General features: G+C 42.5%; 1 protein-coding gene across 3 annotated transcripts in view; it reads left to right on the top strand.

Annotated features, from left to right (window-relative positions):
* Window positions 1-308: 308 nt before the first annotated feature.
* Window positions 309-24820, top strand: part of Me3 (malic enzyme 3) — a 190046-nt gene continuing 165534 nt past the window's right edge. Inside the window, exons 1-2 of one of the 3 annotated variants that reach the window (XM_021166866.3) lie at window positions 309-682; window positions 995-1192. In XM_021166866.3, coding sequence (XP_021022525.1) covers window positions 1010-1192 — 183 coding nt within the window. In that variant the 5' untranslated portion in view covers window positions 309-682; window positions 995-1009. Of the gene's footprint in view, window positions 683-764; window positions 1193-24820 lie in introns of those variants that run through there. The other 2 variants (XM_085841543.1, XM_029479566.2) reach the window with 2 other exon arrangements.

Raw genomic sequence — 24820 nt, 5'->3', positions numbered from 1 at the left:
GAAGGAATCTCTTGAACACTAAGTGGAGGAAGTACACACTTAAATTCAGGGAGAAGTGGACATCAAGGTGTGAGTGACCTAACATCTATGGTCTATGGCTGGTCACATGGGGTTCCTAGAAACCTACTTAGGAAGTGGGGAACACAGATCAACAGATGAGAACGTTCTACAAAGCAGGAAGTGTTCTGTACCTATATACATTCAAACATGGTCTCAACTGGTTTAAAAGAAGGCACTTACTGTGACTAGGGAAATGGATTTAAAATTGTATTTTATTTAGAGTATTACAGCTACATGTGGCTAATGGTTACTATACTGACAGCATTCTTGCCCAGGTCTTGCTCAAGAGGTGGGGGCATGCTGATCCTCAAGTGTTCTCCCCTAAGTGCCATTCAGTCCTCTGGATAGAGAGTGCCAGGGTACAAAAGCACAAAAACCCTGATGTGGGAGGAAACTGAGCTTCATCCTGTCTTGTTATGAAGAGCCCCCGCGCATATCCTCAAGGAAAATCTGGTCCCGCAAGAAAAGGTTTGGAGACTGTTTTACTGAATGCATCAGTCCTGTGAGCTAGCGCTGCCTGTGCGGTGCTGCCTTTGGCCAGAGAGTGACAGGAGACAGTAGCGCCTTTGCCCCACCTGCTCGCAGTGGGACTGCATAGACTTCAGCTTCTCCAGTTAAGCAGGTAAGCGGAAGAAGGAGAAACCAAGGTTAACCACAGGTACTGAGGGTGCGGGAACTCCTCGGAGAGTATTCTCCCATATGGGGGCAGGGAGGCACGGGATCTGCTTTCTGGGCTTGCTTTCGCTTTGCTGGCTGAGGGGTGAGCATCGCAACCAAGCGAGGAGCAGGTGGCCTCGGACAAGGGGAGGAGGCTAGCGCCTTCCATCAGGAACCCCCAGCCTCTCTCCGAGAGCTCAGGTGCGGCGCCCTGCTGGCGCGCAGGACCTGGCTTGGCTAGAGGGCACCCCTGACCTTGGTCTCGCCCTGGTTCCAGGTCTGTGCCAGGGCTATGGGTGCCGCGCTGGGCACTGGCGCGCGGCTGACCTCCGTGCCTCGCATAGCCTGCAGCAGTCTTCGGCGCCAGACACCCTCCGCGCCCGCCCAGGGCTGCCACTCCAAGTCTGGCCCGCCTCGACCCGTACCCCTGAAGAAGCGCGGATACGATGTCACCAGGAACCCCCATCTCAACAAGGTAATGGTCCGGGTAGGACGTTGGATCCCGTGGTTAGCAGGGAAGGACGCCCCGCCCCCTGGGCTTGGGACGAAACCTATGGCGTCCTTCCAGAGCCCTCTGGTTTTGTCTCCTGTTTGCTTTGGGCTTTCCATCCTCCTCTTGACATGGAGAGATGTGATCAGTTTTACTGACCTTAATTTCCTCAGCAAAAACAATACAGACCCAGTGAGTATTCCCGATGGTCCCTCTGAGCTAGAGTCAGATTTCCAGCAGATCTTGAGGACAGTTCATTTGACCTCCGTGAATTAAAGTATCTGTTAGAGATTTCTTAGGAATGTTGCAAGGTTTAAAAGGAAAAACAGGAAAGGGAGGCCTAGTTCTTAGCACAGACTCGGGCACCAATGAGATAATAAGTGTTAGCTAATGATATGATGAATATCTGGGAAAACATGAGTCCGGAAGACAGAAAAGTCTAGAATTATAGAACTTTTAGTACTGGAAGAAGAATTAAAGATTTTAATTTAAATCAGTCCTATAACAGAATGCAGAACAAAGGGGTCTTAGCCAAGGTAACCAAATGCAGATCTCTAATACTTTGGCCGTGTTCAGCCCACTGCAGATACCTGCATATTAACCTAGGAACACACCTCCTTCCTATAGCAATCAAGTTTGTATCTTTGGTTCAGAGGATTGTGGGGAACAGAAACTGGAAGCCAAGACTGAAGCCAGTCCCCAACTCCCCACAATTCCTCATGTTTAACTAGCAGGCTCAACGTTTTTCAGCCTAATAATATGTATGATAGTCCACCACGCCTACCTCATTTGATTACTGCAAAAAATTTCAAAACCACTGGATTTTAATTAATATGTAAGCTATCATAAATGCTTGCTAAGCAATTACTGCAAATAAAATGTGAATATTCCTCATGCAGGAAGTTCTCAAAAATGTTAGTAGTTTCTCTGATTCGGGATGGTGAAATTCCAATGACACAACTTCTATGGGAAATGCTATGTTAAAGGGTGAGGCCAACTGTGCAGTGCTATGTTTCCGACAGCATCAAGTGAAACTAAGGAAAATGTCTGAGTGCTCAGAGTCACTTGTCACACTCACCCCCTGCTCTCCAAAGAGACCTTGAGTTCCCGGTACTCTGCTCCTTCCAAAGCATTTAAGGTATCCATGCCTGTTTGAATTGCTTCGGTAGTGCTAGTCGGTGAGAACCTCTTTCAGCAAATAAAAAGCCCTTCACCAAAATCACATCTAGAGGAAGGGCTGCAGGTGAGGCTTGATGGAGAAGCAGAGGTGACTCCCTGACGGTGCAGTCTTGCTCTGGTTTCTACCCTGGCTTTGTGATGCCACTTTATGTGAAGTCTAAGTAGACTACCTCAGACTCTCTAGGGGTTCTCTTCCCATTCCCAAGCCAATCACCAGTAACTTAAGCCAACTGGAGCCTGGAGCCTCCATCCAGAATTGAAGATAAGGTTTAAGGTAGGTTCATCCTCACCTATTGTCTTAGGATAGAAGAGACATTGGTCCCCACAATAAACCTGTAGATGTCATGAGAGGGAAAAGACAGGGTTTCTGGTGAGCAAAGTAATATATTACTACTATAGGCTTCAATATTCTAACAATTGCCTTGGATGTGTGGGTACATTACCAACCAGTAGTTGTTTTGTAAGTAGTTATGAAAGTAATGATTTTTAGTCCTGGGTTTTGCTCCACTAAAACAATTCTTATCCCCTATGTAAATTGTCTGAGTGATTCGTCTTCCCAAGTAATAAAAATGGAGGTTATGCTTTAAGTATGCAGCCTGAGATTTTCATAATGTCATAGATCTCTAAAGATGCCTGACTCTGGTCAGAGGTAAGGATATCAGGGATGCTGCTGAGAACAAGTTGCATCCTTCTGCAATAAAGAAGCTATCTTCCAGAGAGCTGCTCACATGCCCTCTCTTCCTTCTGACGACCCCAGGTATTTGGTGTTTCCAGAGAAGGCTTCCATCTTTCTCTCAGCTAGATGGGACAATTCTGATGAGGTTAAAGAGAACAACAAGGTTGCCAGAGAGGAACAAAAGGAGGGGGCAGCTTTGAAATGGCTTTTGCTGAGTGGGCCAGTTTGTGAGTAGCCATTTTCTAGAATGCAAGGTCTTTGTGAGCAAAGACTGAAAGAATGGAGTTCTGTGTACCTGTGCCTAGGCCGCAGTATTACAGAGAAGTTCTTGGGGAGCTAACATTCAGTTCTGGCTATGCATCTATTGTACTGTGTGTTCCATCTGGAGCAGGAAAAGCCATTACACTGAAACTGGTGAAAGAGAAGTGGGGTTGTATGACAGAGGAAGGGCTTCTTATTGAGTGGGGTTACTACTGCTATTGATTGATGCCTTCTGGATCTAGCTGGATCTAGCTCCGCCATGTCCTGGGTGATTAGTCTCATTGGCTTCTCTGTGGCTGATAGAAAGGCCCTCCTGATCCACTCCTCAATCTAAATGTGAACCTCTTGGCATTTGCTTTATGTCTGTCTCCTTTTGGCAAGCTACTACAGTGGCTGACTGTTTCTTTTCCATATAGATCCTGGTCAACTTGAGGATACAGACTAACCTATCAGATGAAGTTCTCTGCCTAATTTGACATTCAGTAACTATTTGCTCTTGAGTTGTCTTGAGTCATGGTCCTTTCTCCTCAACCCCATTAACATTAATATGCTACCTTACCAACCCCTCTCATACTAACTACATTCTCATTGACTGTGGCCTTCTGTGAAAGCAACTACCAACTACTTGACCCTAGTAGTCCAAGATTTTCAGTCTTTCAACAAAATTTGTGTTATTTCCCAGAGTGCACCAGCCTCTCTTTGATCCAACACCTGCAGTAATTTGTTTTTTTACACAATATGCTATTGAACCAGTCACCTGCTTTTTCTGCAGTTTTTTGATCTCCTGTGCTTACTGTCTAGGGAAGTAATTAATGAGATAGGTGTCAAAACCACTGATGGTTGAATGGCATATTCCACGAAGTGGGCTCTGAGTTCAAGACAGAGCTGAAACAGCGTCCCTCTCATGTATACTTGGCATATTTCAGTTTATGACTATATGAAAGTGACCAACCGTCGGGGCCTGAGATTCTGGGGACACACAAGTCTCAGTGGCATCACCTCAACATTCAGACTCCTGCACAGATACAATTTGTGTTTGAAGCACCTGTCTTGTCTTAGTGACAGCTTACTTCCTCTCCTTGGATGAAGGAAGTGGCTCCCCAGAGACTCACTTTATCCACCACTCAGGAGGGTTGTTTGGAGAAGTGCAGGTTTATCAGTAATGTAAGTAATATGTTTTTCTGAGACCTAAGTATCAGATATGATAGAGAACCAGGCTTCTTGACTGAAAGAGGAACAGTGGATTACTGAACTAAAGAGGAATTCCATATGCAGTTTACTCCAGACCCGAGTCACTGGCACACTGGTGCAGGGAGTAGAAATGCAAGTGCTGTTTGAATATTTCAAGATAAAGTGAGCAAAAACTGGTTGAAATTCAGTTTTTCGCTATTGAATACTGGCCTGTCTTCATGGACCTCGTATTGCTATGTGGTAAAACAGCTGAGAAATGTTATGGCTCTGTGCTTAGGACAGCTAAAAAAAAACTTTTATGTTTGTTTTTTTTTTTTTATCAGTTATTCTAGGTCAGGTCAATCTGACAAAATAAACTCCAAATACAGAGGCTTAAACAAGGTAGAATTACATATCTGATAAACAAGTCTGAGTGGGCACTGGTGAGTTGGAATGAGGCTTGATCTCTGTTGCTCAGTAGTAGTCACTGTGCCTTTTATATTTGATGGTCCAAAATGGTGAGTCCTGCTCTACCGGAATTTGATAACATGCACATTTAGCTATAACAGAACTTTGGGAGTTGGTGGGTAAGTCTTTGGTTGGGCATCAATGTTTTCAGATAAAAATTCTCCACTAAAGATAAGATATTTGGGGAAACTGTCAGAAAATGTTTATCTTAACCTTTCATTCTTTTACTCTGTCAGTGTTCCCTCAACCTTTAAAGTCTATGTGTCTCTACATTGCCGCTAACACCAACTCTGTTCTTGCATAGCTCATCAGAGTTAGCTTCCTTAAGCTAGGCAAACAGTCCTACCATTGAGCTATAGATCCAGCCCTCTGGTCTTTAATTTAGGCCCCATTTAGTCAAGGATTCTTTAATGACATGCCTCAGCTATGCAGCCCACAGTTAACAGGCAGAATGCGTGAAGAAGTCAGGTTGTTATCAGAATTATTAGGGTCAATTCCTGCTAACTGGCAGCCTGACAAGATAGCTCAGCTACCTGTCCTCAGCAGGTAACAGTGCAAACCAGAGGAGGGATATTTATTCAGTATGGCTGCATCCGGTAGAGGAACAAATGAACAGACCCAGTGGTAGCTTCATATCCATGCTCCAGAGACTGGCATAAGATTTGGGTTTAGAGAGAGAGCAAAAGTGTAACTCAGCAGCGCTGGTCAAGGCATGGCCCTCTCTATCATTAGCTTATCATGAACACATTGCTGCCTCCTGGTCTGTGGTCTGCCCTGAAAATGGTTAGCCCTGGGAAAATCTCTTGTTGGGAGGCAAGCTTCCCTTCTAGCTGGCGCCAGGACCCCAACCTTTTCCTTCCTTAGAATAAGTCTTAGAAAGTTCCAATTCCTTGGAACCCATTGTCTTCATAGTCTGACTGTCCAAAGAAAAGACACAAGTGTCTCACTTTAGAAGTTCAGGGTATATTTCCTGCCAAGATGGCTACAAACTATGTGACTCATTCCGAGTGACCTCTGCAGGCTTTCCTAAATTCCTCATTTTCCTTCACATCTCTCCTCACCAAAAGTCCTTCTTCAGTGCATCTCCTCCCCTAAGATCCGCATCACCAGTATTGACATACCTAGTGGGATGGGCGTAAGTCTCACATTGCATATCTAGGGCATGGATCAGAGGCAGGAGGTCCCGCTTCAGGAAGTAATCCCAGTGTCCTTGAGCCCCCATCCTCCACTTTTGATGCCACAGGGCTTCTATTCCTGCTCCAACAGGCAGGAGGCAGAGGGATTCAGAGGCAGCGGTTCTCAACTTGTGGGTTATATATCAGATGTCCTTCATATTTGTATTCATAACAGTAGCAAAAATTACAGTTTTAAAGTAGGAATGAAATAACTTTATGGTTGGGGTCGCCACAGTATGAGGAATTGTATTAAAGGATTGCAGTGTGAGAACCACTGCTCAAAGGCATCAAAAGTAGATATGGATTCAAGGATGCCACAGCGGAAACAGCTTCACTTCCAATACCTGGAAGAGGAATGTGTAGGACTGGCACCAGAAGCGCTGGAAGGAGATTTACTGTTCCTGGAACCTGAAGTTAATTTGCAAAGTGTTTTCTCGTAAGCACGTGGCTATAAATAGATGACTCATTCTCTAGAGAACATAGACCATGTGCTAAACGAGTGTTTGTATGTTCTTTATGAAAACTTCAGAATTCATTGCCAAGGAATGTCTAAGGTGAAATGCACAATGCTAAGTCAACTCTACAGCCATGACTGTTATTATTTTTAAAAAATGCAAGTCTGGAAAATGATTTGAATGTCAATATCTGAAAATCTCTGCTTTATAGGAGAGGTATGTTGGGAATTGTATTTGCTCCTTACAGAATTCCTTAACATCCCAGTATCTTTTCAATTTTAGGGAATGGTTTCTCATGAAGACATTGTAACACCCAGGTTAGCTTTTAGAAGTTGATGCATCTATACTATATGAGGGGAAATCTTTCCGTAGTAGTCTCACTTCAAGCTTTTACAATTAACTATCTTCTGCTGCCAGCTTTTAAAGTAATTGTAAACAGCACTGTGGAGATCATATAAGCAACTGCATAGATGACAAATCCTTTACAGAAATATGTGCTGCCTGACTCCACCCTGGGCCAACTGGCATCTGAGAAGGTTTTAAGGCTCGGCTCCCTATAAAGTTTCTTTGGACATGTTTTCAAGCCCATCTCTGATTTCCCTACTTCAGTTTCTCTTGGTTGCCCTTGGACTTTGTAGACTCTGAGGTTTGTGACTTTATTGGTTTTATTTGACTTTGAATTTTTGCCACCTCTACCAAAGATTCCTTTTATTATCTGCTCTCTGTTTTCTGAATGCCAGTCTCACAGAGAGGGTGGGAAAGGAGCCTTTGATTTGTTGGCCATTGCAGGACACTAATGTGAGCACTTTTGTTTGCAGACACAGACTAGAGCTCACTTACAATCCCTTCACTTTGATGTGGGGAAAGTACATTTGGAAGTCCTCTGGGGTGGCGTTAGACTGCGTTTCTGAGGCAGAGCACAAAAGACGCTCTATGATTGCGTGATGAAAGTCCTACAACTGGAGGTGCTGAGGTCAGTGGTTAAAAGCACGCATTCATTTTGTATCCAAAGGGTTGCCAGGCAGCCTGGTTAAAACACAGTTCTTACCAAAAGGGCACAGAAAAGAGGGAAATATACCCAGTAATTTGAGGAGAGGGGATTTTGATAGAAAGATCATCAGCTTTTGAGAGACCTGAATAAAAGAAAAATCAAAGCTGTGTTTACTTTTACAATGGCTGGAAACTAGAGGCCCACCAAGTGTATAACTGAACTACAACCGGCAACTAGAGATTATTATATATTTTTGGTCTCATTGGTGTTTTTCTTTGACTGTGAAATAACAGAGCATTGACACTATTTTTCCTGAAACACATTTGCTACAGTGTAGAATTATGGAGAAAGCAGGCTCTGTTGATTTCTCCTGCAAAACAGAATGATGCCCTTCTCATTCGCCCAAATTCGCATCTCTTCAGAGTTGTGGGGCTGTTGAGTGACTTCCTAGGATGAAACAACCAGGCATGCACCGTAGAGAAACTCCAACTTGGTTCATTGTCCCTATCCCCTCTCCTGTGGTTTTAAGGAAAGCATTGAGGAGTCCAGCTCAGGTACCCATTAGACCAATTTTTCTTTGGAATTAATATGGAGAAGATTCAGACAGCAATTACAACAGCTAGCACTTGCAGGGGATAATTGTGTCCAGAATTATTCAAAGCTGTTTACATATATACTAACTCATTTGTTTTGAGGTAAACATTATGATTCTTCTTATGTTACAGATGAGGGGAAAAGGCAGGAAGTGGATAACCAAGTGCCCCATGCTCTCTCTGTGTTCATTACAGCATAGTGGTACTTAAAACTAGGCTACCTAATTTTAGGGCCCACACCTGCACCCTTTTGTGCACCAGACTTCCATTTTGCAGGATCCCTCTTCCTTGAGATTTACTATATGCAGCTTGCTGAGCTGTGTCTTCTTATGGTAATAATTAATATAGTCCTACTCCCTTATGTGGTCATTGACTGGTTGCTATAACTTCTACTTACTTGGCTCAAATCAGGGAATCCTCGATTTTGAGGGAGCTCTAAATACCACTAAGTGTCTTCTAGTCACTCTTTAAATATGTGTAATTCTACCCAAACTCATTATTTACATATTCAATTCATCAATACTGTTTTATGAGTCCCTATTTTACTTGAATCGGTGGATAGTTAAGCCATGGCAAATTCGGCATTTCTTTCACCTGTGAGGAGCATACAGTGTAAGACAGGTGCAGGTGAGGACCAGGGAGGACTTGTAAGCACTTTCAGCCTGCTGGGTAAGTGTAATAAGAAAGGAATCTATACAGAGCATGAAAGAGATGTGCAGCCATGCTCTCCCAACTGTGCTTTGGGGCTTGAGTGGATGCCTCAGAGCTGGCAGGTGAAGGTGAAGGTGCGGAAGAGGTGTAAGTGAAACCATAAGAGGCTGGCCTGCCATTGCTGCTGTGGTGGAGTGGGCAGGAATTGAGTAGCCTGCACTGAGCCTTATTTGAAGAGAACTGTGCGACATTATGTCAGTGGCCTTTCTCGCTGTTGTGATAAAATACCTGCCAAGGAGCAGTGTACTTGAAACAGGCTTTGTTTTATCTTACAATTCGAGGGGAGGTAGTCCATGGCTAGGGAAAGATGGCAACTGTAGCAGGAGGCAGCTAATCACATTGCTTTCATTATCAGGAACCAGGGGAGAACAGGAAGAGAAGCCTGGCTATGAAAATCTCGAGGCTTACCCACTTTGACCCACTTCCTCTGCTGAGGCCCCACCTCTTAAGCATGCCAGAGTCTACCCAGACACCACCAGCTGGAGGTCAAGTGTTCAAACGCATGAGCACATGGGGAACATTTCTCATCCAAACCATCACAATTACCAAATCTCTAACTTGGCAAATGGAGTTAATATCTCCAACACTTGGATATGGCCTTCACATCTGCTTGCTTGTTTATTTTTGTTGCTTTTATGTTGCACAGAGATGGAAATATCATTTATATCAGATCACTTATCAAACTCTTCAGCACACTTCAGAGCTCAGCATCTCCTCTGCCACACCTTTTTTAGTGCCACGCGAAAACCATTTGTCCGTCCTCTGCATTCTTTCGACACGTAGGTGGCACTGGCTCTTCTCCAATTTTGTCTCAGTGTCCACATACCAGTCATGTGCCTGTCTCCATAATTTGTGTTATATTTAGATTCAAGACTTTTTCTTAGACACGCATAGGCAGCCATAGCATACACTGAGTAAACAGCTCTTAGATCACATCCCTTCTACCTTGACAGATCAGAAACAACTAGGAAGAAGGCAACACAGGGACTATTTTCTTTCAGCTTTTCTGAAAAATAAAAATAAAAAACTTGATCTGAAAATATAAATTATTTTTAGACCTGTCCATGGGACTTGGAGGATTTTTAAATCTTAATTCTAGCCATATACATTTTGAGGGGGAAAACATGTGTCTAGAAAAAAGTTTTCTGCTCTGAAGTTGGGCTAGGTGTTCTTCATCTAAGAAATGCCATCTTCATGATGAGATTATTTGTCCTCATCCCAGAACTGATGCAAAGATAAACTTAGACCTACTGCAACTGGCCATAGGTTCAAGGGCTTTGGAGGTGAAGGAAAATGGTTAGCTAAAATCATCTGTGTTGGACCCATCAAGAACCATTGCCCGTAAGCAAGTATTGGGCGGCAGAACATATAGCCTAAAACCTAGGGAATTTGGGATCAGAGCATCCTATGTTTTCCAATATGGTTTAATACATCCCTCAAAGATTCATATGATGAATTTTAATTCTTATTATAAGATTATTTATAGATTAGATATTTACTATACTCTGTATAATATTCACAGGTATTAGGATTATGTACAACTATCATGGTGGAGTTCCCAGGATTGAATACTGATATCTTCATAAGAAGAGGGAGAGATACCAGAGGACACACACACACATACACACTCACAGTCTCTTGCCACATAATACCTTGTGTTACCTGAGGACCAATTTATTAAGAAATCCATCACCATATATGACTCCTAGATGTTAGAACCAAAATAAAAACCAGCCTCAGGTACTTAGGTATAGCCATTAAAATGGACTACTACAATTCTAATCCTGGTCCTGCCATTTGCTAGGTTCAGGGACTTTGGAAAGCTATTTATTTGAGGCTATTTCCCTATCGGTGATGGGAATGACAATAAAATATACCTTCTTGATAGGCCTTCTAATGATTAAATGAAACAATTTAAAGTACATAGTAGGCCTTCAATTAATTCTCAGTCCACATCTCAAACATTTCTAACACAGTACAAGTTCTCTGTGTACCACAAACATGGACCAAGACTTGTCCCTGTCTGTGTACAGCATCCAATTCAGAAGGAGAGTGGAAAGCCCAGGCATCAAACCCATTCTCATGGGCATGAGAGACTTGCTGGAAGAGGGGTGGATCAGGGGAGGGGCAGGCTGGGTGAGATCATTCACTGATAATTTTTTTTACTTTGTGGAGCCTTTGTCTGCATCAACTAGACATTTGTCCAAAAGAACCTTAGGTAAAAAAGTCTCTGGAAGTAGAAATTTGAATGTCATTCAAATAAATTTTCTGGAAACCAAGTGTGGTGTTAAATATGGTGTTGCCACCTGCAATCTCAGAACTTTGGTCCCAATGTTTTGGCACATGATAAGCAACATTTTAAAAACAAATTAAAAAGTCCAAATTTAGGCAGATCTCAATTTCATCATTGGCATAATGTTCCCAGCCTCAGAAGATTATAACAGTAAGACAACAGATAAGCGAGTGTTTATGATGACAGTTTAGAGACATAAAAGTCAAAATATTGCCTCAATCTCAAATAGGGCCTGGCTGGCCCAACTTGACTTGCTAACATTCAAATTGCAGGGAAGATTTGGAATTGTTCCATTCTACGAGAGTCTATGTATGCTCTACTGTAGGGAATAAAAGTGTGTGTGTGTGTGTGTGTGTCTGTGTGTGTGTGTGTGTGTGTGTGTCTGTGTGTGTGTGTGTGTGTGTTAAGTGAGCATTTTCCTCTGATAGAATCTAGGGTGATCATTTTCTGAACAGAGACATGAGTATTCCTGGCCTTCCTGTCCATCTGGTCTACCTGAGTTAATGAACTCAGTGAGGGACCCTGTCTCAAAGAATCAGATGTACTGTAACTGAGGAAGCCGAGTGTCCTTTGGCATTCATAAATATGCATATGTATCTCCTCATACATATACATGTATGTATACCAGAGTGGTCATCTCACCGAGTACTTTGTGTTTTGGAAGACGCTATTCTAACCTTGTACACTATTTTACAGATAAGGTTCTAGAGATAGATGAATCAACATTCATATTGCCTAGAGTGTGAGCAGAGGAAGGGAACACAAGTTATAGCTGTCTCTTTCTCTCCTTTACTCACTCTGTGTGTGTGTGTGTGTACACATATGTATATGTATGAGGAGATACATATGCATATGTGTGAATGCCAAAGGACATTCAGCTTCCTCAGTTACACTATACCTGATTCTTTGAGGCAGGATCCCTCACTGAGTTCATTAACTCAGGTAGACCAGATGGACAGGAAGGCCAGGAATACTCGTGTCTCTCCCTCCCTAGCACTGGAGTTACAGGTGTGCATTCATGTGCTTGAAATTTTTATCTGAGTGTTGGGGATCAAACTGCTACCCCTCCTTGAAAACAAAAGAAACCCAGCATTTTGCCTGCCATCCAAAAACACTGTGTTGAACCAAGGCTTTGTTGACATGTAGAGAAGTACTTCCCAGTCTCTCTCTCCATAAAAATACATTAATGTTAATCATTGTCATGTACTTCAGACTGAAGCACCTGCTGACACAGCTCTTGCTGCCTCTCCTTTGTGTTCTTTCTGATGAACAAGCATGTTCCTAAATACACCTTCTTTCTAGATTTCTATTTTTCTTTATAGTAATATGACCTAAGAGACCGTCCACAAACTCCTGGCAGAAAGCTGAGTCCTTATGTCAGACTCTCCTTTCTTATCTCTTTCATTTTATTTTTGATCTCTTCTTGCCCATAGTTATTTGTTTTGACTGGTGTATTTGAGGTCACAGGGACAGCAAATAGCAACACAGCTGCTGCTTGATGAAACAGGAGGAGGGATGGTTGGTGTCAAGAAAAAGCGATTAGCAGCCATTTTTAGAAACAGTCTTTGAAATCCACCCATCAAAGTTAACCCATTCCCCACTGCTCTCACAAGAATGGGAAGCAGCTTCTCCTTGCCTGTCTGTGGAGCTTCAGACACTGCCTCAGGCTTGTGGCAAGGTCTGACATAGGTGCCGATGAGACCACTGTAACAGAACTGCAGTGAAGAGGGTCAGTACCTCCAATAATCGGTTTTCATTGGTTACTGGCCCCAGCTTCGGAAACGAAGGGTTCTGACCATCCCCAACAGCTCTGTCTTGTTGACTTAAGCAGTCAGATATTCTACAACCACCTGCCAGTTGAATAGACTGTGTCAGTTGACTCTTCTGGGACCCACAATCCCTGGAACAATAATATTAGAAATTATAAGAGCAAATCTTTGTGAAATGTTTTCCATGCCAGGCACTTTTATAGGTGCTTTAAATAGATTATTTCTGAACAGAAGTATTGTAAAGTAGAAAAACATGGCCCGTACTTTCCTTTTTCTCCTGTTTCCATAGCTTTTTCTCCCTTAGACAATGCTTTCCAGGACATGTCTTAAAGATCTTCAGTCCCCCAAGCTGTCCAACGCTACCAGTCTACAAAATTATTTTCTTCTCATCTTGTCTTTCTTTCTTCACTGGATCTCATACTTCCTGCCAATGCATCTGTCCGTTAGGAGACTGGCTACCACATAGCACACACACACACACACACACACACACACACATCTGGATAGGGGGAAGTCAGACAGAGACAAGACAGAGAGAGAAACAGAGACACACCTGGGGATCCATCCCATAATCAGCCACCAATCCCAAACACTATTGCATATGCCAGCAAGAATTTGCTGAAGGGACCCTGATATAGCTGTCTCATATGAGGCTATGCCAGTACTTGGCAAATACAGAAGTGGATGCTCACAGTCATCTATAGGGTGGAACACAGAGCCCCCAATGGAGGAGCTAGAGAAAGTACCCAAGGAGCTAAAGAGGTCTACAACCCTATAGGTGGAACAACAATATGAACTAACCAGTATCCCCAGAGCTCGTGTCTCTAGCTGCATATGTAGCAGAAGATGGCCTAGTCGGCCATCATTGGGAAGAGAGGCCCCTAGGTTTTGCAAACTTTATATGCCCCCGTACAGGGAAACACCAGGGCCAAGAAGTGGGAGTGGGTGGGTAGGGGAGCAGGGTGGGGGGAGGGTATAGGGAACTTTCAGAATAGCATTTGAAATGTAAATAAAGAAAATATCAAATAAAAAAACAACCACACCAATTAAAAGAGAAGAAGAAAAGAAAAACAGAGACAGAGAGACACAGGCACACACAGAGGTGGAGAAAGAGACAAAGAGAAACAGAGACATAGACACACAGAAACAGAGAAAGAGACATGGAGAGACAGAAGCAGAAAGACAGAGAGAGTGAGAGAGAGAGAATTTGTGAGATGATTCAGCAGGTTAAGATGATGCTGCCAAACTAGAACAGAGTGTAAGTCCCAGTACCTACATGGTGGAAGAAGAGAACTCACTGCCTCAAGTTGTCTTTTCATCACTACATGTGATGTACATGTGGACACACACACACATGCACACACACACGAAAGTAAACAAGAGAGAGTGGGAGAGAGAGAGTATCTGTTTAGGGCTAAGAAATGGCCTTCAAAGCCACAAGCTCAGTGATGTCCTTCTCCAACTAGACCCAACCTCCCAATAGCCAATTCAGCTCGGAACTTCATCAATGATGAATGAATTCATTGATGGATGAATCCATTGATGGAATTACTTCTCAATAGTTCCATCAGCAAAATACTAATCCTTCAGCACATGAGTCTGGGGAAAGATACTTCCTATCTAAACCATAGCATGTGGAGAAAATAATGCAGAATTCCTTTCAGGTGGCAAGAGAGAACTTCTGAAAGAGGTTATATTTAATAAGAGACCCAAACAGAAAGCTATTCAAAAGAAGCCAGAGTTCGTGAGTTTTGGGCTGGAGAAACAGTTCATATAGAGTCTGGAGGCACTAAGTGGCTTCACATGGCAGGTTCTGAGAAATAACAATAGACGGACCAGTAAGAGTAGGCTGAGGAAGGGGAAGCTGTGTAAGATCAGGGTGGAGAAGACTGGTATGGAGTGAGGGGGTGCAGGCGGAGCTTGGAGTCTTTGCTATAAAGCAAGTATTACTAAATGCTTCTAGACAACAAGGAACATGATATGATTTGTAATAATAAATGATTTTACTAGTTGCTGTGTGGAGACAGATTCGAGGATGGCAAGGGAGGGAGGAAAAGAAACCTCAAAACCTCAAGCCTATTGCTAGTGATACACCTTCTCCAAGGCCACACCTCCTCCAACAAGGCCACACCTTTCGATCTTTCCCAACAGCACTACCAACTAGGGACCAATGGTTAAAAATATGAGCCTATGATCACTACATCACTCAAGCCACCACTCCTCAGATAGAGCACTGATGACAGACTAAAGAAATTATTTTACCTAAGCCTAGCTTAGTGAGTCAGTGAATTTGTTGGAGTGACTTACAGAAGCACAGACGAAGGGGTTGCTTAGGGGAATGCTTAACCAGTCAAAACAACCATGGAATAAAAGGAGAAAAAAGATAAAATTTAAAAGATAAAGGAGAGTGTAGCATGAGAGTTCAGCTTTCTGTCAGTTTAGACACTGTCTTTGAGATCATATCACTGCAAAGAAGAACAAACATGGGAAGATAAACTTGCAAAAAAAAAAAAAAACCTATATAGAGAAGCAAAGGTTAATCAAAGGCAGCTGCATTAAAAGCCCACCCCAGAATAGGTAATGACTCACAACAGCTGTGTTTCTGCACAATTTTCAGGCAGCTTGGCTAATCAGAGACTCTTTTCTCAGTAATTATTTACTGTTTATATATCTGTGGGGAGGGGGTCTTATGAATCTTGTAAATTTCAGGAGCTTTCTGAGCCTTGTAGATTTTATTTAGTTCTTGATTCTTCTGAGCCTCACTTCTCTCTAAAAGAAAAAAAATAGCTATACAACATCTTTGATCTCCCAGAAAATAAGGCATGATTCAACTCCAGATTTCCTGAGACCATTCACTGATAAATTTGATAATCACCTATTGACCTATGAGAGGCTCCTGGTAAGCTGGTAAAATCACAGAAACTATTGGCAAAGGAATTCAGCTCCCCTGAGGAAGATGCTGAGGATCTGGTATGACTGGTGATAAGGGAATCACAGATGTGAGAGCTGAAGAAACAAGAAATAGATTTCTGCCACAATTCCTTGAGCTCCATAGTACCAAGTCTAAGAATTATTGCTAATATTCAGAAAAAAAATGGAAGCCTCATATTTGTCCACCATAGATTTATACTGCATAACAAGAATGTTACATTTTTAAGCCTTTGCCTAGAAAATTAAACAAAATAAAACCATAGCTAATGCCACTGTCAAAAGTTCTGCTTATCAGTCATGAGTCTTAAATATTAGAAAAGGAAATGGCTAGGAATAAATGTAATCATATTATAAATTTCCTCAAAATGTTTCTTTAGGACTCTCGATGTGAGGGACACTGGAGCTGTGATCTTTAAAGTGTTTTGTTATAAATATTGATATCTTTGCTTTTCATCTAACTACCTGTCTTTGTTCTTGTTCAGTTTTCATAAAACAACATTCTGGTTTTGATTTTTATCTCCCAGAATGTAGTAAAGGTTGCCACTTGCAATGTATGGTTGTATTAGCTGGTATTTTCATTTTCTAGCCAGCAGTAACCGGTACCAATGTCCACATCACAAAAACATAATGACACTCCATTTCAATGGCTCAAAAATCTTCCTTCTTTTTCTTAGGCTCCTGAAGGAAAAATACTTCCTTTTATTCAAAATGAAGGGCTAAGTAGACAGCTCACTTGAGAAAGCAGTTGGGATGCAAGCATCAGGACCAGAGTTCAATCCCCAGAAACTAGATGAAAAGGCCCAGCAGAGTGATGAGTTCTTATAGCCCTGCAATGGAAAGGCTAAAACAGAAGAGTCCCTGGGGCTCTATGACCATCTACCTAGTCTAATATAATAGTCCAGTTCCAGGCCAATAAATGACCCTGTCTCAAAACACAAGATGGATAACACCCAAGGAATGATACTCAAAGTTGAATTCTAGCCTACACACACACATACACACCATCCACATGTGCACTCACACATGAACAAACACACATATACATTCACATGCATGTGCACAGACACAAAACAAAATGGATAGAATGTTCATAACTTAGAGCACCTCCCCATTCCTTTACTCTGCCTTTTTTTTTAAAGAACTTCAGTAGAATAAGACCATTTAGAGCTCACGCAGTATGGACCTTTCTCAAATTTAGACCTCCACAGGCAAGATGTTGTCACTGTCTCCACTGGATTGAAGCTGAGCTTGCCTTTCTCTTTGCCAAGTTCTAGTTCATCTTTATGAACCATGATTCCTGAAGACCAAAAATAGAAAGTCAGAAGCCTGCAGGAATGATTTTCTTGGCTAGTTTGACCAAGTATCAGCCACTTGCCTAAGGAAAAGGCTGCTTAAAGATTTTTTCATAAATAAAATTTTAATAGAACAAGCAATGGAGATACTGTTGTATGCCTGCTCCTGTTGTTCATGGTTTATTTGGTATCATGTAGGAAAGATTGTATGTCACATGTCATGATTCTAACCACTGTGCTCAGACACTGTAGAAATTTCAATGATAGAACATTTCCCCAAATAAAATATTCTTTGGTGTTTTAATCTTACAAGCCTTGTACAATTGTAAAATATCTTTGATTTAAAAAACATCATGGGTTCCAAAGTCTTTGATAGTATGTAACTCACTGTAAAATCAGACCATTGTGGTTGACTTTAATTCATCTCCTCTTCAAAAGAACAAAATTTTATAATGGAATCTAACACTATAAACATTTCATGACATTGTAGCTTCAAAGGAAAAAAATTGTAAACACATTCGCATCCATTTAGCTGATGGTTTGCAGATCCAAGGGACTCTTTTTTATTTTTTTTATTTTAATTAGGTATTCTCTTCATTTACATTTCCAATACTACCCCAAAAGTCCCCCATACCCTTCCCCCCCCAGTCCCCTACCCACCCCCACTCCCACTTCTTAGCCCTGGCGTTCCCCTGTACTGCGGCACATAAAGTTTGCAAAACCAATGGGCCTCTCTTTCCACTGATGGCCGACTAGGCCATCTTCTGATACATATGCAACTAAAGACACGAGCTCCGGGGGGTACTTGTTAGTTCATATTGTTGTTCCACCTATAGGGTTGCAGACCCCCTTAGCTCCTTGGGTACTTTCTCTAGCTCCTCCATTGGGGGCCCTGTGATCCATCCAATAGCTGACTGTGAGCATCCACTTCTGTGTTTGTTAGGCCCCGGCATAGCCTCTCAAGAGACAGCTATATCAGGGTCCTTTCAGCAAAATCTTGCTAGTGTGTGCAATGGTGTCATCGTTTGGAGGCTGATTGTGAGATGTGAGATGGATCCCCGGGTATGGCAGTCTCTAGTTGGTCCATCCTTTCATCACAGTTCCAAACTTTGTCTCTGTAACTCCTTCCATGGGTGTTTTGTTCCCAATCCTAAGAAGGAGCAAAGTGTCCACACTTTCATCTTCATTCTTCTTGAGTTTCATGTGTTTTGCAAATTGTATCTTGTATCTTGGGTATTCTAAGTTTCTGGGCTAATATCCACTTATCAGTGAGTATATATCATGTGAGTTCTTTTGTGGTTGGGTTACCTCACTCAGGATGATGCCCTCCAGGTCCATCCATTTGCCGAGGAATTTCATAAATTCATTCTTTTTAATAGCTGAGTAGTACTCCATTGTGTAAATGTACCACATTTTCTGTATCCATTCCTCTGTTGAGGGGTATCTGGGTTCTTTCCAGCTTCTGGCTATTACAAATAAGGCTGCTATGAACATAGTTGAGCATGTGTCCTTCTTACCAGTTGGAACATCTTCTGGATAAGGACTCTTAGGCCCATGCCTTACACAGGAAGAGCTTCTTTTACTGGCTTTTGCTTCGGAAGTGTAGTTCCTATCAGCCCACTCAGAAAGAGATGCTATGTTAGCAGGTTTTGTTACGTAACCTTTTATATAGCATTTTCCTTTGTTTTGTGTGTTATAATTTTTATTATTTACAGCATTTCATTACTTTTGCTATTGGTTTTTTTTATCAAGTGAGTTAAGAAACTTTTTTTCTACTTTCATATATTCTACTTGATAGAAGGTCATACTATTTAGTCCAGAGAATAGTATCAGGATTACTAAAAATTATATTGTCTTTCTCTCTCATATATACATATGTGTGTATGAATGTATACATACATATACGTAGTATGTATGTATGTACACACTATTTGAGGATGGAAAGTTGTGGTCTCACTGTGTAGCCCAAGCTAGCTTCAACTTTCTGTCTGGGATAAGTCATCATGCATTCTCTCTGTGTATTTTTTTAAAGATCTGTTTTTAATGTGTATTTCATTGACACTAATTTAATAGAAAACATTATGTGTGTTTTACTAATGTCCTAGTTGCTAACAACTTGGGACCTAAAAAAAATCACCATGTGTCTCTATGGGAAAGTGGGTAAAGAGGTGGTAACATCCAGGAGATGAGACCTTGGGACAGGATGAGAGAGAGAGATGTATCTGAGACTATCATTCAATAGTAGGAACAACAAGAAAAAAAAAAGAAGCTGAACAACAACAACAAAAAAGTATGTTAGTGGTATAAACTGAGAAGCAGTGTGCTGGGTGTCATATTGGAAGCATAATTCTGAAGGTAGAACATGTCAGCAGTGGGAGGTGAGGAGGGATAAGAATGAGTTGCGAGAGCTGCAGCAGACCAGGGGAGGCTGATCAGGGTCAGAGTATGGATATGGCATTGTCATGTTAGTGCATCTTGACACTGTAGGCACCTATGACAGCATTTTTAGAAAACCACAGTAGGCTGCAGCCTGCGCAGTCAGAGTGAATAAGTGTGAACTGGGGTGAAAGCTGCCTGGTCTCCTCCCTCCATACCCTCTGGTTGCCTTGTGCTCTAGTATCCAACATGCTCTGTGATGGCACAGGATACAAACTTACACTCTCCTTTGAAGTAGGGGACACCCTAGATGGATTTGAACTAATCCCTGGAGGACTGTCGCGGTCTTACTGTTGCCACAGTTTCCTGCTTCAAGGACCTATAGATGGTTATGAGTCTCCCTACTGTCTCTGCTCGTGGTAGGATGGTAGAAAGTGCCATGGGAACCTGTCCATGGCAAGGTCTGGCCTGAGGCTCCAGGTCAACACTGGCCTCATCTACTCTTTCCACCCCAAATCCATATTCTGGTCACACATCCAGGGAGAGCATCCTGATTCAAATCAGGTCTGCTCAGTCAACTCTCTCCTCATCCACCTAAGTCCAGGCTGTCTCCAGTCCTCCACTGGTGCTGTCTTGGAGATTTGGAGCCATGTAAAACTGAGAAAGCTTGTGTTCATAGCTTCCCTAGGAAGACTATTCTGGTTTCTTTTACAGTGAAGCTTCTTCTGCTGCTTAATGCGGCGCTCCACTTTTAATCCCTTTAGACTCTCGGTTTAAAGAAAACATGATAGATTTCTGTTCAAGATCACTGAGACTCAAATAAATGAGACTATGAATCGTTTGTTCCTCTGAAAGGAACGTTCACTTTGAGTGCAGACCAGAGGGAAGCTCAGATTCAGTTTCCGGGACAGGCTCCTCACAGAGAGAGTCCCTGAGCTTTTGTTGTGCCGGCATCCTTTGCACTCAGGATTCAGGTGCTGAGGTGTATATTCCCTGCCAGCAGGGGTACAACGTGTGGGGACATGTTCATCCCCAGGATAAGTATTTGGGTGGGGGCTTTGTGGTTCAAGACACTGAGCACTAGTTATAAATAGAAGCATTCTGCTGTGGTTGAATCATTTTTATTTAGTCTCCTGGTACAGAATATCTGAAGAGATTCAGCCCAAGTGTTTCTATTGTTGAAGGAAAGATACTAAGTCAGCTCCCTTTCAGGATCAGCAAGAATAGAAATTTCATGATGAGGAAAACAATAGCGATGGACTTCTATAGGAAGCAGTTAACCTCCGAGCCAGTGTGAAGCAGTGTTGTAAAAAGACATTAATTACAGATGAATAGACTGTCTCTGAAGCTCTGACCTGGGGATGTCTGTGGCTGGTGATTGGCTAGCCTTTTCATCTATCATTCTCTTAGAGATAAGGAGTGCGCTTTGCTGATGACTTCCCTAAAGTCCTTTCAACCACATTTGGGAGCACAGTCCTCCCCATTCTGATGGAGAGAGAAGCTGGCTAAGCAATGGAGGCTGCACAGCCTGTGAAATCCAGGGGCTCTGGGCTTGTATCCTGATATGCTGTGTGGGCTTGGAAAGGCTAACCCCATGACCCTTCATGTCTAAACTTCTCTATTTTGAAAGAGCTCAACAATTCCAGTCTCTTACATCTGTCTGAAGTGCTCCCTCAGCACATCCAGCAAACACTCCTAATGAATTTGATTCAATCTCCTAACTCTTTTGCAAACATTGACACCGTATTAATAAGAGTTTCTTGGGGACTTTGAGCTGAAGAGGAGCTCAGTCGGTAGAATGCTTACCTCGCAGGCACAAGGTCCTGGGTTCAATCCACAGCACTACGTAAACCAGGCATGTGCCTGTCATCCTAGCACCCAGGAGGAGGAGGCTGGAGAATCAGAGATTCAACGTCACTGGCAGCTACACAGTGAATCCGAGGCCAGTCCAGCCAACATGAGTCTCTCCCCAGCCACCACTCAAGAATTTCTGTCCTGTTTAAAAATACAAGTTCAAAAAACTCTATGAAGAAACGCTTAATTATCTCTTATTTTTTACAATGTATGCTGTGAATGTTCATCACCATTTTTCTTCTTTTTACTTTATTTTTATAAAAATCTGCAGTAAGCGTTCATTTCCTTTTCCCTCCGTATCTGTAATGCCTCTGTTAATTTAGAAGTCTGACTGCAGAAGGGAACACAGCTGTGTTGTTACCAAGCTGCATGACCTTGGATGTGCTGTGTGAGTCTAGGCAAATTGACATACCCTGCACTTAGAGAGTTTGCAAAAAAGGAAATTCCCAGTACCACAGCCTCACTGACGATGTTCAGTTACCTCAAACTTTGGGTGTTGAGGTTAGTCTGCAAATGAAAAGCCTCTTGGGTTTGCTGTATCCAAGAAGTCAGAGGACAACATGGTATACCTAAGACATAATCTGTTAGAAGAAACTGGATGGGACCCAAACCAAGGTGCTATAGGAAAACACAGAATAGTCATTTGTTTCTGTGCATGTGTGTACCCTTGTGCACATCTGTATGTATTCACATATTCACACACTAATTCATTAACATATTATCTCTGCATCTCAAGCCCAGGCTCAGGCATCATCAGAGACTCTTCACTGAATACTTGGCTGTGCGAAGTTTAGACCCTCACCTTCTCCCATCTGGGCATTTCTAGAGACTTCAAACTTATTTCCTTATCTTTAGTTTCTCTCACTTCTGCCTCCAACTTCGACTTATACCAACTTCTTATAGAGGGTGCTCTATCAGATATGATTTTAAGAACATGAACTCCCCTTCCAAGTCCCCCTCTGTGACTCCCTTCAACCTATACACAAAAGCCATAGCCCTCAATACCATCCATGGCTCTTCTGAACAGGACGTTCAACCTAGCTCTGCCTTCTCTCTATATTCCAGTACCTGAATACTCCAACCTCACAGTTCTTAAAGGCACCCCAGGTGTGTTCTATCTCCTTTCTTCTCCTAGCTCTGACAGCCCAGACCAAATACAGGGGTTTTCTACTTCGTACCCATGTTTATTCCACTACAGTGACCCTTATCATGAAGTACGTTTTTCTTTTATCTTTGTCTTATGTTCTGGAATGTTCTAAGAACAGTGACTTTTCTATGATACTTTGCAGCCCTGAGAGTCTGGCCAGGTGCTTCACACTCATAACAGGTTCTAGAAACTTTTTGAAGATTACATAAAATACTGAGGACTCGCTTAACATCTCTGTTTAGGTTCTAACTCTCAGCCTCTTGGTTCTGAGGTAAGTTCTAATAGTCAGTAGCCTTGAAACCCACTGGAGGTTCCAGATAGAGACACCAGGACTGATTTCCCAGTTTTGTTTTCTACCCCCTTTTCTTTATCTTCCTCTTTCCATATACTGAGTAAGGCGGGGGGGGCACGGCAACAAAAAAATTCTTTGCATGCCCCATCTGTACAGTTAGCTCTTCACGCTCTGTACAAACACACCCCTTTGTTTTTCAACACCCAAAGTGCAGCACTCTACACTTGCTAACTTCTTCCCAACTTATGGGAAGAGTAATTAAGGGAAAACACAAGTTAGCATTTTTACCAGTACCTTCCTCTATTCTTTCTCATTTAATCCCCACAGCATCCTTTGAGGTAGTCATTCAAGATCTCACACACATAACAAACAGAAATGCCAACACACAGCTAGGCAGCTCTGATTCTAATGTGAAGGCACAGTCTGTGTACTGCCATCCTCTCTGAGCCTTGGTTTCCCAATCTGAAATCTCACAGCAGGTATGGAATAGTGGTGGCTGCAGGTGTCTCCAGGTATGGGGAGTGTAGTCACTCTTGGCTTTCTCTGGAGTGACATTTCTAGTTAGCACTGGCAGTGGTGTTCAGGCAAGGCCACCACTATCCAGTGCAGTCCATGGCCTCAATCCTTCTCTTTATAAGTGTTTGTTCTAAACCACACAGTGCCCTGAAAGCACTTCGTGGTTGTTGTCTTATTTTATAGTTTATAAAATCCACCAGGGGAATATACACTAATTACTCCCACTCTACAGGTTAAAAACTCCCCTGAGGCACAGAGAAGTAATACATGTCCCTAGGCGTTAAAGAGAATTTAACCAGAATTTAATCAGACCAGGCACCTTTAACCCTGCCCCAACCATGACACTGAACCCGTTCTTTCCACCCTCGGATGCTTGAGATTCCACGGGGCCCCAATTCCTTTCTTAATCCTCACAAGCTACAAACTGGTCTTCGGCAGCCATGTCTGACAGCATGTGTTCATCATTCCCAAAACACAAGACCATTTTAAGCAGGACAGACCCAGAAGTCTTCCAGGGAGAGAGATGATCAAGCCAAAAACCAGAATTCCAGTCCTAGCTCTGATGGTCATCCCTCAACTTCTATAAACAAGTCCTTATTTCTGAGGTGAGTGTAGCATCACTCGTTTTGGCAAATGACACAGGCTCTCTGTGGTCTGTACACATTTTATCTCAACCCAGGCTACTGTGGTAGAATACCAGACAGTCATGGTGGCTTAATGCAATAGACACGTCTATACTGGAGACTAGTATGGGAGATCAGGGTATCCTCGTGGCTGAGTGTGAGTGTGAGGACCTCTTTCCTAGATCCCTCTTACTGTGTCCTCACAAGGCCATCAAGACCACAAGGATACAAATCCCATAGCAGAGCCTGCCTTCATGACTTCATCGTGGCCTTATTATTTTATATTACTGTTTCCAGATGCTGTCACATCAGGAGTCTGGCTGCAGCACATGAATTAGAGGGCTACAGATATCCAGCCTTAAACATCTCTCAGCATGGCAATAGTTGTCGTCATTGTATTAATGATGAAAGGGCAGAGGAATAAGGCTGGAGGAAAGAAGTGGTGTGTAGGGCCTGTCACCATGGCCTCACAGTTTTCCTGCCATGTGAAAGTGACCTACAAAGCTCCAAACTCCATGGGAAGTTCCTAATTTTTTTTAACAGTGCATAGTGACATCCAGAGCTGTCAATATTATCTCACCCCTCATAAATGGTCATTTGAGGTTCCTGGGGATTTGATAGTTTTTGTCTCACGGGTGCAAGTGAAAACAAATGGAGAATTCTGTCTAAATGAACTTTTGTTGTTCCTTATCAACAACCATAGTTTAAGCTTGTTCTACAATAGTAAGCTAGGAGTATTATGTTCAAAGGAACCTGGGAGAGGTTCCCCAACAAGAAGACAATAGACAAACCAGTTGCTATCTTTATTTTTTTTTTCTCTCTTCAGAATAAGAAACAAAAT

This window comes from Mus caroli, unplaced genomic scaffold (genome assembly GCF_978045245.1).
Source record: "Mus caroli unplaced genomic scaffold, Mus_caroli_1 scaffold_8, whole genome shotgun sequence".
NCBI lineage: Eukaryota > Metazoa > Chordata > Mammalia > Rodentia > Muridae > Mus > Mus caroli.
Note: the sequence above shows the minus strand (reverse complement) of the source record. Positions and strands in the feature narration are given on the sequence as shown.